Below are 14,876 nucleotides of genomic sequence, written 5' to 3' on the forward strand. Positions count from 1 at the left end.
AGCAAAACTATGATGAAGCCCCTAGGTATAGATATAACTGTAGCAGCACAAATTTGTTTTTGTAGTTGTCTCTGTAGTAAGAGCACTTTGCCAGCATCTTACACTGTTAAAGTGCTCTCAGGGTAGGAATGGCCTCAAAAATAACATTCTCTTGGAAAGCTGAAAATAAGCGTTGCCTTTTACTGAGAGGCACTGATTTCTTCTTCCTAAATGCTTATAAACAGAAATCACCATGCACTAACATCAAAAGATATGTTTTTATAGTTTGGACTACTGTTCTAGAGTAACTAACCATCTTTTATGAGGGTTCTACAAAAGCAATGTTTTCAACAGATACCTTAAATCCAGGTGACTTGCAAGAAACTCCAAATTGCCCTCTTTGCAAGCTAAATTACATTTCATGTTGAAACTGAGTTACTATCCTACTTTGTTTAGCCTTCCAAAAACAGCATTGCTTACTTGGCAACATCTCTGGAGACTTGCTATAGATACAGATTTCTTTCTTCCCAAGACAAAGCAGACTAAATAAGGAAGACAAATGGTTAGTTCATCACAGTTTAACGGAAAACTACAGTATTTAAACATTCGCTTTTGTTTATGGCTTATACTGAATCTTGTCCCATACTAATCATTAAATTTAAATTCTGTTAACAACTCTTTCTGCCATTTTATGAATAAATAAATTGTTTGAAATTGAACAATGAACAAGTACCTTGCTTCTAAGAGCATGTCTAAGTCATCTCAAGACTGTACAAGATATTGCTGCAGTAAAACATGCCACATTTGTTCCAAATAAACTACCAAGAGAACAAGTTTCTAGGCACACACCCCATGCCACGCTAATATAGATACAATACATAAGCTTTGGGAGACGGTGGATTGGCCATTCTTCACTGTCATACTCCCTTGTGCAGTCCGAGAGACATTAAGCTAGTTTAGAGCACGTCCATATTTTAAGCAGGGTTTTACAACTATTTGTATAATAGTTATAGTACTTAACTATCCATTTTATGGATCAGGAGTGGCCAAATTAAACCTGCTAGCCACAAACTTCACAGAGCTGAATGTCCTACTAGACCAGACATCACTGCCATCCTTGTAAAAATTAAGGACTCGATCCTGTAGCCCTTAATCATATGCATATAGTTCCACCAATTTTAGTAGAATTCTTATGACTGCAAGACCATCCTTAATCATCCTTGGATATGGACGAATTTAAACATGGAGCCATTTCAAAAGGTCTGCAGCCAGCACCCTCTAATTGTTCTTGGTGTATCCACAAGTAACATGAATGTAGCAAAGCCACATAAACTAAGACAGCTTCATTCCGGATTAAAGTTGGAGTGGTTCTGCTACATTTGTAAGATGTTTTCCACATACAACTGTTAGAACAAAGGTAGGCAAAATATGGCCTATGGACCAGACCTGGCCCATGCCATGATTTTATCTGGCCTTCAATGGGTCCCTCTGCCTCATGTGGCCCAGGCATGGGGGACAGTGTGCTGCTGGTCCTGTCACCCCCAGAGCATGGAGGTGCCACTTGGCGCAGCCCGCCCTGTCTCTGCATGGCTCTTGGGCCTGCTGCGAGCTGTAGTCTAAAGGGTTGGGCAATGGGGGTGGCACAGGTGCCAGATTCAGCTTCCTGGTAGCTCCCAGCTCTACTGCCCAGAAGCAGGTGCATGTCCCACCACCGCCACAGCTGCCGGACACTGGCCTTGCTGCCCAGACACCCCAGCCTGTCCCCCCCACCCCACACACATCTCTTGCCAGGGACACCAGACAGAGTCTTCATGGAGATGGACCCAGGAGCTTTGGTGGGGCAACCTTTGGTGCCCACCACTTTAAGGGGCTTCAGCAGGCTACAGAGCAGCTTGCAGGTGACAACAAAGACAATCAGGTGGTCGCATGGTAGCCAGGAGGCTGCCTGACTGGAGGAGGGCTTGACAGCCTGGGTATAAGGCCAGGCCGAGGGAGCACAGCCAGCAGTGGCAACTGAAAAGACGATGGAGTAACATCATCCAACTGGAGGGGTCTGCTCCTGGAACATCATGGAGGTTAGGGAAGGAACTATGGGGAACAAGGAGGTTCCTAGGGATGCAGGTAGGGTCCAGCACCCTTAGGAGGGGGCTGAAGGCCTGAGGCTGTGGAGAAGCCAGCCTATAGTAAGGGGCCATGTATACAGAGACCTAGAGAGAGGCCAGGATGGCCTATTGAGAGAGGCTTGGTATACAAGGGTCTAGAGAAAACACAGGTCAGCACAAGCAGAATGGGCTTACAGGTTGTGGGCCTACAGAGGGGCTAGGTAAGCCCCCGAGTAGAACTGCTGAGACCATGGGTGACGAAGGAAAAACCTGGGGAAACCCAGGGAGTGAGACTGACCCTGGAGGGGTCTGTGGAGGAGCTCAGATGAGCCCAGTGAAATAAAGGTTTGCTTTGTACAAGATCTGTGGGGCTCCAAGAAAGCCCAGTGCGAGACAACTGACTTATGGCAACTGGCCCAAGGGTGGACCCCTATCAAGTGAGAGAGTCAGCTGTTTGTAGATTGATCCAGGGCTCTCAACTGGCCCAAGCTTACCCAGAGTGGCCAAAGGGTAAGTATGCCTACTGTAAGGGGCTCCAGTACCAGAAGTCTGGGGTCCCAACTAGCCAGAGAGGGGCCAGGCTCAAGTGAGCAACTGAGGGTTATGTTGTAAAGTGAAGGCTGGAACAGAGTGCCCAGGAAGAACATCAAGAAGCCCAGAGAAAGAAGTAAGACCAGGGTAGGAAGGCCTGCAGTGGTCCTGGGTAAGACACTTTGCTGGGGCTGGATGGTGTGGTGAGGCTGCCTGTGGCAGGGCAGTCTCCAGGAAATGCCACAGCTGTGCCTCCCCAGTGACAGGCAAGGATGGGGTACTATAAAGCCTCAGCCCCTGCTACCTTGTGGGTACTCCATGGAGGGGAAAGACTAGGGTAGCACACTCCTGCAGAAAAGATTAGGGCCCAGGCTTATGGAGTGGGGCCTGAAACGGGAACCAGGCCCACTGAGTAGCACCTGAGGCCCAAGAGGCAAAAGGCCCAGAGAGTAAGCGTGTGGTACAGAGATGGGGCAGAGTGAACACAGTGAGCAGAGATGGTCTGAAGGGCTGTGTAGAGAGGGGCTCAAGCAGAACAGAGTGGCCCGAAGGACTGCACAGAGTAGGTCCTAAGCAAGAAAAGCGTAGGTGCAGGAGGAGCCAAGGTATACAGAGTCGTGCCGGAGGCTGAAGTTGGGCCAGAGACGGAGGCTGTCCCTGAAAGGGGCTGGGGAGCAATAGTGGATATGGATGCTATTTGTGAGGCATTGGACATGGTAAATGGAAGGTTGGAGCCATGAATTTTGCCCTGGGCATCAGGGTTTAGAATGGACAGACTCCAGCTTAGATGAACGTCAAACTTTATGTAACAGTGTAACAGCAAAGGTGTGGCAGAAGACAGGGCAGACTACCCTAGACAGGTGGGTGGGCTTATGCCGAGCTTGACTGGGGATGGCCCCGTCACATACTCCTCCAGGCAGGGCATGCTTGGCTGCGCAAATGGAATGGGGCTGCAGGACAGGGCCAGGATCACAGGGAACTGGCAGCACAGGGCCAAGGACCACCACAGAGATGTGCAAGGTCAGGGGCGATGTGTAGGGGTGCACATGCACTCCCTGAGTATGGTAGTGCACTGCCTATAGAAAGGCAACAGTGTTAGCAGCACCTGTGGACAGTTGCTGCTCATCACCCCGCCGCTGGGTTTGCAGACAGTCAGCAATCCCTGCTGGCCACCACTGATGCTATGGGTGGTCAGTGACCCTTGGTTGGCACTCACCACCCTACTCCCCCAGCTGTTGACAGTGCTAACAGCTCCCCTGCTTACCACCACCGGGCTCCCACTGCCGCTGTGCCTCCCCACCCGCCAGGGGCATGAGTCGTTCATGTGCAGGGTGCAGATTGCAACTCTGCCCCAGGCCCCAGCCCCATGACCTCCCAGATGCTGCTCCCTGCCAGCCTGCAGCCCCATCCCATCTGCCTGGCCAAGAAGACCCTGCCCACAGGGGTCCCAGGCCAGTCTCCATGGAGATACCACCTACTTGCTTCATCTGACACAATTGGTGGTGAATGTGGGGCAGGCAGGCCCGGGGCCCCTGGGGCCAGAAAATAAACTGGCATCTCTCCAGGCCATCTCCCCTCAGCCCCTGCTGTGCAATGTAAAACAGCTGTGACAGGGGACCAAGGCCAGGTCAGCACCCTGCCCCCGCCCCCCCACCCTCAAGAGCATACCAAACTTCTTATGTGGCCCTCCAGCCCAATGGTCTGCACACAGCATCTGGGTTCAAGTAATACATTTATTGTTAAACAGCTTCTTGGAACAGATAATAATCAAGAACTGAATAAAGAAAATAATAAATGAACAAAGAGAAATAAACAACATTTTGATTCAACTGCATGTAAAAATGCAGGTACTACTGATTCCAGTACTTTGCTTAAACATTCATCTTATAGTAGTATGAAACTTTGTGCAGAGTCATAACTGGAAATGGAAAACAAAATACTATATTTACTCGAATACAAGATGACCCTGAACGTAAGACAACTCCCCCACCCCAACAATTAGATTCTAAAGATTTATACATTTTTATAAATTATTATAAAGTTGTAAATTCTAGTTTTCCATGTATGGAATTAATTTTTGGCGGAGAGGATCATCTAAATGTGCCTACCACTACCGCAGGTGGTGTGGGGGAGGTGATGAGGACAGCAGTAGGGTACAGTGGGGGGACAGGCAGTAGCAGGGGCATGTGGTAGGGAAGGCGGGGGGTGCAGAAACGAGGCAGGCAGTGGACGTCAGGTGGTAGGGGGGCAGGCAGGAAGAGGCAGGCAGCTTCTGCCCTGTTGCCTACCCACCCCTTGCAGCCTCAGGCTGACCTGATTCCCCCCTCCCATTTCTCCTCCTCTCTTCTCCTCTTCATGCTACTATCTGCAGCCTCAGGTCCCCACCCTTTCTTCCTCTCCCCTCCCAGACCCCCTTACTTTTGCTCTGAGTCGGCTCCGTCCCTGCTCCAGCCTGGCCCTTTAGCAGTCGCGCGGAGCCAGCACTGCTGTTCTAGCCTGTCCCCATAGCAGGGATAAATAAGTAAAGAAAGCTTGTAATCAGTTTATATTTTACTACACTTTACCCCATAAAAGTAGGCTATTTGTGTACTAAGATAAATGTATTAATAGCACAAATCTCTTGGCTCTTGAAGTAGCAGAATTTTTCAGGAATAATTCCAACTGGATAATTTCATTCTGTCTAGATAACAAAACACTGCCCAGCTAACATTCCCTTCTAGTTTCAAGTACATTTGATATTACTCAATGTCTAGGAACCTACCAAATACACAATTTCAAGGATTTCACACAAATCATGTAATTGGCAGTCTTCCATGAACTAGTCAGTTCCCCATAAAAAAGCACAGGGAACCAGCTATGTTCAAAAAGCCAGAAAAGAGCCAGTGAGTGAAAAGCTGTCTCCTAGAAGGGCAGGGGGAGAAGGGAGGGAGCCAAGAGAAATATGAATTACTGATCTAGTGGTGACAGGAGTATGTTTATACTTGGAGACTAAGCAATTACGTACCCCCCGCTTCAAATTAGACTTTTATTACTCAAATGACCTAAGTTTACTGTAGATTAACAAAAATATACAGTTATTTTAAAAGCATGGATGTCAAACTCACCTTATGCCTAAGAACAGATCCAACCCGGGCCGGCACAAGGAACCAGTGCGGCAACATCAAAGTATGTACTGATAGCAGGGGCAGCAGAGCATGATAACAGCAGCAGAGCACAAAATGGCAAAGGCAGCAAAGCATAAGACAGTGGCTCCAGTTCCTGCCTGCCACATGTCCCATGTCAAAGCCAAAACTGCTGCAATTACATGCCTTGTGCTGAAGTGCGCACCATGTGCTCCAGCTCCAGTGGCAGTAGTTGGAGCTGCTGCTGCGTCTTCTGTTACATCTGCCACTATCTGGTGGCAGCCATGTGCTCTGCTGGCCTTGTAACTGCATGCCTTCTGCTTCTAGTGTCCTGCTGATAGACAGCTAAACAGGATGGTGCCAAGGGCCAGATACAGGCCATGTATTTGACACCCCTCTTTTAAAACAAATTAAGAAAAAGTATACATATATCAGAAGGAATATAACCACTTTTCTTCTACAGCACTTTATTTCTTCAAATCCAGGTAGTCAAAATTAGCCAACATATTTAAATACAATGGAGTGTCTGGTTCATTGCCATCCTCGTAAAAATTAAGGACTTGATTCTGTAGTCCTTAATTATATGCAAATAGTTCCACCAAAATTAGTAAAATTCTTATACAGATAAAGACTGCAAGACCATCCTTAATCATCACTGGATATAGACACATGTAAATATTGGATCCATTTCAAAAGGTCTGCAGCTGTTCCTATGCAATTGTTTCTAACTTATCCACAAAGTAACAATACAAAGTAGGAAAGCAAAGCCACTTCTACTTAACCCTGAAATGAAGCTGTTACAGCTGGAGTGGTTCTGCTATATTTGTATCCTTCCCATGGTTTTCCACATGCAACTATTAGAACAGGGGTGAGCAAAATATGGCATGGTGGGTCCATTGTCCCTCCCTGGCCCAGGCGCAGGGGGCATGGTGCATTTGGCCAGTCCTGCTGCCCCTGGGCATGGAGGTGCCACTGGATGCAACCCACCCTGCCCCTGCGTGCGGTTCTCTGGCACACTGGGGTCCGTAGTCTGCAAGGCAGGGTGGGTGTTGTGAGGCGACACAGTGGCTAGACAGGGCTTCCAAACAGCTCCCACCACCCTGAAGCAGGCACGTGCCCCACCACTGCCACCAGATCCCAGCCCCAATGTCCAGACTGTCTGCCCCATACCCATCACCAGGAGCACCCAATGGACTGGCCAAGATCTTCATGGAAATGTGCCCGGGAACCCTGTGGGCAGGGCACACTTAGCCAAGTGGATGTAATGGGGCCATGGGCAGCCAGGGAGCTGTATGCAGAAGCAGGTTGGACAGGGCTGGAGGTGGGATGGCAAGAAATGGATTGCAGTTATGCCCAGGGCTGCAGCCCCACGTTGTTACCACCCTGTGATCCCAGTCCTGCCCGTCCGCCTGTCCTGCTTCCTGCCCCCCTGTGACTTCATCCCATCCGCCTGACGGAGTGTACCCTGCCCACAGGGGTCCTGGGTTGATCTCCGTGGAGCCCCTGGCCACCTGCTGTATCTGGCACTCCCGGTGGTGGGTGCAGGGCAGACAGGCCTGGGACAGATAGGATAAACTGGCATCTTCCCAGGCCACACCCCACACTGGGTAGTGTGAACAGCTGTGACAGGGCATTGCAGCTGGGTCAGCCCCTCCCTACCCCTGCACCTCAAGCGCTCACCAAAACTCCTTAAGTGGCCCACCCCTGTATTGAAACATAACAGCTGCTGTCCTTTTGAAAGTGGTTCAAATGCAGGTGTGTCTACCCACTGTGGGTTGAAAGAAAAGGGACTGACAAAGATTGATTCTGCAGGTTAGTCACCACTTTCTGTTTCACTGTCCGAGGATTCCTCCATTTCTTCCATTGCTAGTGTAGCAGGATGATGTAATTTTTCAGCACCTACAAGCAACAAATAAAAGCCATTATAATAAAATTATATAGTAAAACGAGAAAATTCTAAAGTTATGATTTAAAACATTTTGTATAAGTGAAAATGCACTGACCAGTCTGTTTAAAAACAAAATCTCATGCTGCAGCAGAACAGGAAATCAATGCAAGAAAATGTGTATAGCCCTGGTGGTATGTTAAGCATCCTGATAGTCAAAATTGAAGGCAGCCTAATTTCTTTCCATCAGTTTATATGAACTGAAACTAATCTGGTTTTGGAAAATGAGGTGTATGAATAAACATTTTTGGTGCTCAACAGAAAAGGAAATGTGTTATCAGAAATGAAATAGCAATTAATATTATACTTGAACAGACAGAACATGGACAAAGGGACCTGGCTCTAATACAAATCAAGTTTACAGCTAGATACCCTCAGAATGTGAAAATTCTATGCAACTGCCAACACCTTCAAGTGACATGCACTTGTGCTGCATTTCTGCTAACTGCTCAACAAGATTGTTTTCCTTCTCTTGACTAGTAAATAGACAAGTAGATCATATACTATACATACACCAGTTCCCAATATAAATGCTCTTGCAAAGTTCAGTTGAATGACTGCATGCCTGCTTGTTCAAATAAACCATACATGTTATTAAAATGTCCATGACCACTACTACTGTTGTGAAGATGAGGAATGAAAGGCACGAGAACCTGTTGGATGATTTTTGCTATAAAAAGCACTGACATGTATGTTACTCCTCTCATAACATTGTTTTGAGTGCACCATGATTCCTCAGAATTACCAAATTTTCAAAACCATCTACAAGCAGTTTCTAATTTTTTGCTAATTAGTACATCAAAGAACGTCGTTTTTAGTCTGACATAAGATGTTACAGATGCTCAAGATCATGACCCTCAACTGCCTAAAAATGACGATAACGAATACTGTTATTCCTTTTTTTGTCACTGAAGGTGCTCTACTGTTCTAAAGGCCTTTCCTGAGTTACTTTTAAAAATCCACATCAGCATGTTTGTTCAACACAGTTATTTGTAGGGGTGCACCGATAAAGATTCCGATGGATGATTATTAGCGAGCCATATTGGCTGATACCAATCTGATTGCCAATACGCAGTCCGCCAACTTGGAGAGCAGCATCTGGCTGGTAAGTCTGTTGAGGGTGAAAGGGTAGATCGAGGCTCCTACAGCCCGGTCGGGGTGGGACAGAGACACGACTCGTCTGGGGGTGGGGGGAACAGTCAGATGCTGCTGCTACACACACCCCTGGGACAGCCATGGGGGGCACATGCCCCCTGGATCTATGCACAGGGTGAGGCCGGGTTGCTCCTGGGGCCAGGGGGAAGTGCTGGGCTACAGCCACCCTAGAATTCCCACCCCCTATACCCCGCTCCCAGTGTCGATGTATCAGTGCACTTCAAGTTAATTTGAAAGTACAGTATACTGCATGAAAGTACATTTCCCTCGGGACTGAAAGCAGGCCCTGTATACACCTAGAATATGCACTTAAGGGACCCTTATATAAAAACACAGCATTATTTCTCATGACCAGGGATCCAGGTTTTCTGTTTGCTGAAGAAAAACCCAGAAAACCAAGGGGCTGCTTGGGGGAGTAGAATATAGGGGGCAGGGGACATCACATGCACGTGCATGTGCACACATGCACGTGGCAGCCACACAACGTGGTCGACAGCAGATCCTGCAGCTCTGTCCAGGTGATTTTGTCTATGGGGGCTGGAGTGAGTGTGGGAAGGGGCACAGAATCATAGAAGTCGGGTTGGAAGGGGCCTTGTAGATCTTCAAGTCCGACCCCCTGCCTGGGCAGGAGAAAAACTGGTCTCAAATGACTCCAGCCAGGCAGGCATCAAGCCTCTTCTTAAAGAGCCCCAGGGTAGAAGTCAGCACCACTTCCCATGAAGATAGCTGCCCTAACTGTGAAGTAGTTCTTATGGATGTCTAATCTAAACCTACTCTCCAACAAGAGTAGGTTTAGCATGTACAGCATAGGCGACATGCCAGGCAGCAGGGGGCATGTCTCCCTCCCGCCCAATTTCTGCTTCCATAGCTGGCGCATAGGGATGCAGCTTGGTCAGACCGGCCTGCAAGAGCTGCTCTAGTTAACCAACCCCCGCCGAGCATGTGTAAAAACACCCTAAAGAACCACCCTGCCCTGCCTTCTCCTGGAGTTCAGACTAATATAGCTAACTACCTCTCTACTAATAACTTAAAAGTACAGGTTTGCTTACTCCAAAATTTGTTTAGGTCTTACCAACTGGAAAGGGGCTTTCATCTCCACAATCTTCCCAATGTTCAAAGTCAAAAGACACATTAGGATTCTGTTAACAGAAATAAAAAACTACTGTGAGTTTAATACTTAAAGATATCTTCAAACCTTGAAAATGGAAATTTTTCCAAATTGCTATTCATAATTCACCTTGTACTTTAGCAGCTTGAGCCATGATTCTTTCTTTTCTTTTGCAAGGATAATCACAGGTTCTTCATTCTTAACCTCACATACAGACTTTTCAGTAAGTATATTTTCATACAGCTCTGTATCCACCAAATAAAACTTGTCTTCTGAAAAAGCACTGTGTTTTTTGAAAAAAGGTTAGTTTTTAAAACAAAATGCTATCTAGTAAATTTCATTATTTTGACAATTATATTATAAATTTGAACCTACCTGAAAATAACCCTGTTTCTCAAAAACTCACATTTACAGTCAGTTACATTTCTTATTTTTATCTTCATGGTAACGGTATCTTCCTTTTGAAACCATTTAATTTCCGGATAGAAACTAAGATACAAAAAAAAAAAAAGTTAAATTATTTCAATTTAAAAGCATAAAAAAATTCAGAATTTGACTAAATAAATCCTCAGGCTACTCTCTCATCATCACTCAAACCATGTCAGTACTGGGTTCCCATCAGGTACTTGCAATCAATGCCTCTATCCATCACACACTGGAAAAGATCCTTAAACTGCATGAGTAAAGTTGAACAAGAAGGTAAAATACGATGTGGCCAGTACTGAAAGTTGCATGCCCCCTTTCTCCCTGACTTTCCTGATACTTTTAAATGCACAATGAAAAGCAGCACTTAGAGCTCGTACAGAAGAGAGGCAAATTTCCAAAATTACAGATTCAGAACTGGTAGGAAAAAAGTCACTAAAGAATCTGCAATTAAGCAAAGAAAACTTTACAGCCAATAACAACCACTGGCTCTCAACAGCTGGGAAAGATGTGGGTCCCAGGTACAGATTTGTGGCATAGAGTCTTCAAAAACTTCAATATTTCATAAAATAAATCTGGTTCAGACTAACAGATTTAGGATTCTCCTCAGGGTCTTGCTCCATCTACACTAAAACAGACAGTTCAAACTACATCTGATCAAACTTATCCACCAAGCACCATAACATTTCCTCGCAAGAGGCTTCAAACTAGCTTCAAATTTAGATTAATTAGACCAGGGGTTTTCAACCTTTTTTAAGAAGAGTACCCCTGGCAGCCAGATGAGGAGCTTCAAGGTGGCCTGAGGTGTGGCCTGACCCCACACACACCCCAGCCTAGGCAGGTTCCATGCTGCAGGCCCTTCTCCTCCCCTCCTGGTGTCCTGGCCACTCACACGCTGAAGGCGGGAGCCGCCGGCCTTAACAGTGCAGGCGCCAGCCAGGGCCTCCTCCCACCTCTACTTGTACCTGGCCAATTGTGCACTACCTGTCAGCAACCTGCAAGGCCGCATGTATGACCAGCCATGAGGAAGTGGTGGGCAGTGGCAGCAATGCGGGGTGGTGGATGGCAGTGGCAATGGCCTGCTGTCTGCCCAGCCAGGGCCTGTACGGCCCGCAGAGGGGCGCCACTACCTTCACCCTGCTCCAGGTAGGCAGCAGCACAGGGTGGTGGGTGACAGTGCTACGTCCCTGCCTGCCTGTACCCTTCTAGGACTTTTCAAAGTACCCCCAGGGGTACGCATACTCCTGGTTGACAACCCCTGAATTAAACTATCCAAATGTGGTGGGCAGTGGCATACTGAATTGCGACCCACTCCATGTAAGCCTGGCTGCCAGAGACTGCGATGCCAAGACCATGCAGCCGTAGCACTAATAGGAAGCTGGGTAGGGGGTGGTGGAGGAATCTGTATGCTGTGTGGCCTGGCCTGGCCCGGCCCGGCCCTGGCTGCAGTGGAGCAGTGCGGGACGCAGCCCTCTCTCCTCAGGTCCTCAGTGGCAGCCAGATATGGCCCATAGGCCATATTTTTCCCACTCCTGATCTTGCTTGTCCCAACACTGCTGAGACTGCTCCTGCAGGGTCCCACACATCAATGACTACCCCCACAGCCCCAGAAGAGTGGGAGAAGTGGAGGAGACAAGCTGGGCTGCAAAGTGCATCTCTGCATCTGTCTGCCTGCTCACAGCGAAGCACGCTGCTGGGAGTACCGGGAGGGAAGGGAAGGGGGCTGCCTGGGATTGGGGAACAGCGCTGCCTGGGAGCGGGAAACAGTGGGGGAAAGCAGCAGTAGCAGCTACAGTCCCCAGAGGAGCAGCCATAGGCACAGCTGGAGTAGCTAGATCAGGCACAGCGTGTGCCAGATGGGGGAGGAGAGCATTTACACCTCTCAGAGAGGGATGTTGGGTCCCACTGCTGTTGCTGTCACATCACTAGTACGCCACAGCACATCCTTTGAGAATCACTGCTCTAACATCCTGATTGAAGACCCAAATTCAGTCTAGACCACGTGTGACCAGGATTTCTATTACGTTATGATTGTTAACTGACCTGAAATGCATCTTTCTAAACATTTCCTAGCAGAGATGCTAAAACAAGGATGACCATATAAAAACATGGCCTAAACAGATGGATTAAGGTCAGAATAGGAACAGAGAATATATTACCCTTTTACCTTAATGGTCATTCCTTCAGTAGTACTAGCAGTATGGTACAATGAGAACCACCACTACGTTTCATCTGTCCTATATGTCAACTGAAAATTAAGCAATCAGGACAGTCAATCTATCCTTTTTCAGAAACACTAAATGCACATTCAAAGTGAATTCAGAAAACAGATTGCACATTTCCTCATTTAAAAAAAAATTACATTAAATTCCAGTACCATTTATGATGATGCTGTGTAGAGTTTTCCACCTCAATTTTGGCTATGGGACCTAAAATAAAAAAAAACAAAACAAACCAAACACATTTCAAGCAACTTAAGTATATTAAGCCCCTGGCCCACACATTTAATGGCATGATAGGAGCTGAGCCCTGATCCCAACAATCACACCACCTGTCATGCCACACATGCATGGCAGGACACACATTCTGATACCAGGAATCATATTTCAATGGCATCATTACTGTGTGCCAGTGTGAGGGAGCCCTGGCTACAAGTTGAAAGCTGGGTTCTCATAGTCTGGATGAACCTCACCAGTCCCAAGGCCAGGACTGACAGATGACTGTTGGTCTCAGCCCCTAAACCACACTGGGGCCAGTTAAAAGCTATGGTGTGGTCCCGGGGCTGTGAATCAGCTGATTGCTGCTTCTATCCCTGAGACCACACTGGAGTCAATTCCAGACTCCTGTGAGGTCCTAAGGCTGGGACCAGCAATCAGCTGACTGTCAGTACCACACTGGAGTCTTGAGCTCCTCTGGTTATCCTGCCACACATTCAATTTAAGGCACAACAGAAATTAGCCACAAAAGTGTTATACATCTCATTTTATTGTGCCATTAATCCCTTGAACATGTGGCAGAGTTACTATTTATGTCTTGATTAACAGATTAATCGTATTTTGTAACGCCTGCCAGGGGCCTTTGTTTAGTCCAGAAATATCCAAGACAAAGCCCATACCAGAAGATGGTCCTAACAGTAAAATAAAGAAAATGCACTATTATGCAAATCATAAAAATGATTTGCTTATATATTGGATATTTCTACTTTGAGAAGGTTTTAACAATTCACATGCAAGATAAAGATGAATTAATAAATCAAAAGCAGTCTACATTTTATATGAAAAGTAAATAAATAATATTTTGCCATATTGAAAGATGCTGAAAAAACACCACAAAGCTTTCAAGATAGCCAAAATCTTGATTAATTGGAAAATAGCTCTTAGCTCACCAAATTAAGTCACCTGAAAATAAGATGCAGGTATCTTGTGAAATGGTGCAAAACAATATGAAATACCGTAATGCTATTAAAATAAATAGAACAGGAAAATTCATCTAGTCTTAGCTGAAAGATTCATTTCTTTTAGCAATAATGGATATTTACAGTGGATATTTCAGGCCTTAACCAGCAAGCACACCTAGACCTATCAGTCCCTGGCATTAGAGGAATAATCTGCTTCATGAAGTGCTGACTAATTAAGGTAATTTCTACAACCCTCCACGTATTGCATTAGTTCTTTATACCAAAATTTTGCATTCATTTTTCTATGCACTCTGGGCAATTTTTATTTTGTGAAAGGCAATATATTAAGTGCCATATATTATAAGATTAAACCTCCATTTAACTAGTCTTCTTTACAGATGTTTAAGTTTGCTTTCAAATTCTCAAAATGTACTCACTAATCATCTAAACACTTACCACTTTGATCCAAAATAGTTTGGGAGAAATTGCAATTTTCAGACAATTTTTCTCCTAATAATGGGCTCTGCACACTGTCCACATCTTGTTCTGGCTCCCTCTGCGGACTGGCCACGTCCCTAATACTTTTGGGTATAAAGAAGAAAACCTTCACCTATCATATAACAGTTAACACTATTCTAATATTATAAAAGCCTAAATCTGTTTGTCCGTAACATTTTATTCACCCTCTGACTGGCTGACACAAACAGCCAATCGGAGTGCTCCAAGCATGGGGGAGCACAACCACGATTCTAAAGCCACACCGAGGACTGCTCCGCAGTCCTTGCAAGAGGCGGAAGAGCAGCAGCATGGGCCGTTAGATGGTGGCACTCCATCCCAGCTCCGTCCCTCTCCACCCCTATCATTCTTGACGGACAATTGGCTAGTACATATATCTATCTCGGAAACCTTATCTAAATATTATTTTGCTATATATGGGATACAACAGATGCATGTAATATTCTACAAGTCTCAAGAAACTGGTAAGTGTTATTTTATTTCCAAACACTCTAATTTGAAGAACCAAAGACTTCAGGAGTGAGAAAATCACAGGTGGAGAGCAAAGCTTTCATGAAAGAAAGTTTACAGACCTTAGGATTACTGGAGTTCAAATGGT

At 46.2% G+C, this 14,876-nt stretch overlaps 1 protein-coding gene across 1 annotated transcript in view; it reads right to left on the reverse strand.

Annotated features, from left to right (window-relative positions):
- Positions 1-7,172: 7,172 nt before the first annotated feature.
- Positions 7,173-14,876, reverse strand: part of TDRD12 (tudor domain containing 12) — an 83,795-nt gene continuing 76,091 nt past the window's right edge. Inside the window, exons 28-33 of the mRNA XM_019505281.1 lie at positions 14,219-14,343; positions 12,743-12,794; positions 10,318-10,431; positions 10,072-10,225; positions 9,907-9,973; positions 7,173-7,633 (exon numbers count right to left, since the gene is read on the reverse strand). Of these exons, the coding sequence (XP_019360826.1) occupies positions 7,548-7,633; positions 9,907-9,973; positions 10,072-10,225; positions 10,318-10,431; positions 12,743-12,794; positions 14,219-14,343 (598 nt within the window). The 3' untranslated portion in view covers positions 7,173-7,547. The remainder of the gene's footprint in view (positions 7,634-9,906; positions 9,974-10,071; positions 10,226-10,317; positions 10,432-12,742; positions 12,795-14,218; positions 14,344-14,876) is intronic.

Source organism: Gavialis gangeticus, unplaced genomic scaffold (assembly GCF_001723915.1).
Source record: "Gavialis gangeticus isolate Ggan-Ray unplaced genomic scaffold, GavGan_comp1, whole genome shotgun sequence".
NCBI lineage: Eukaryota > Metazoa > Chordata > Crocodylia > Gavialidae > Gavialis > Gavialis gangeticus.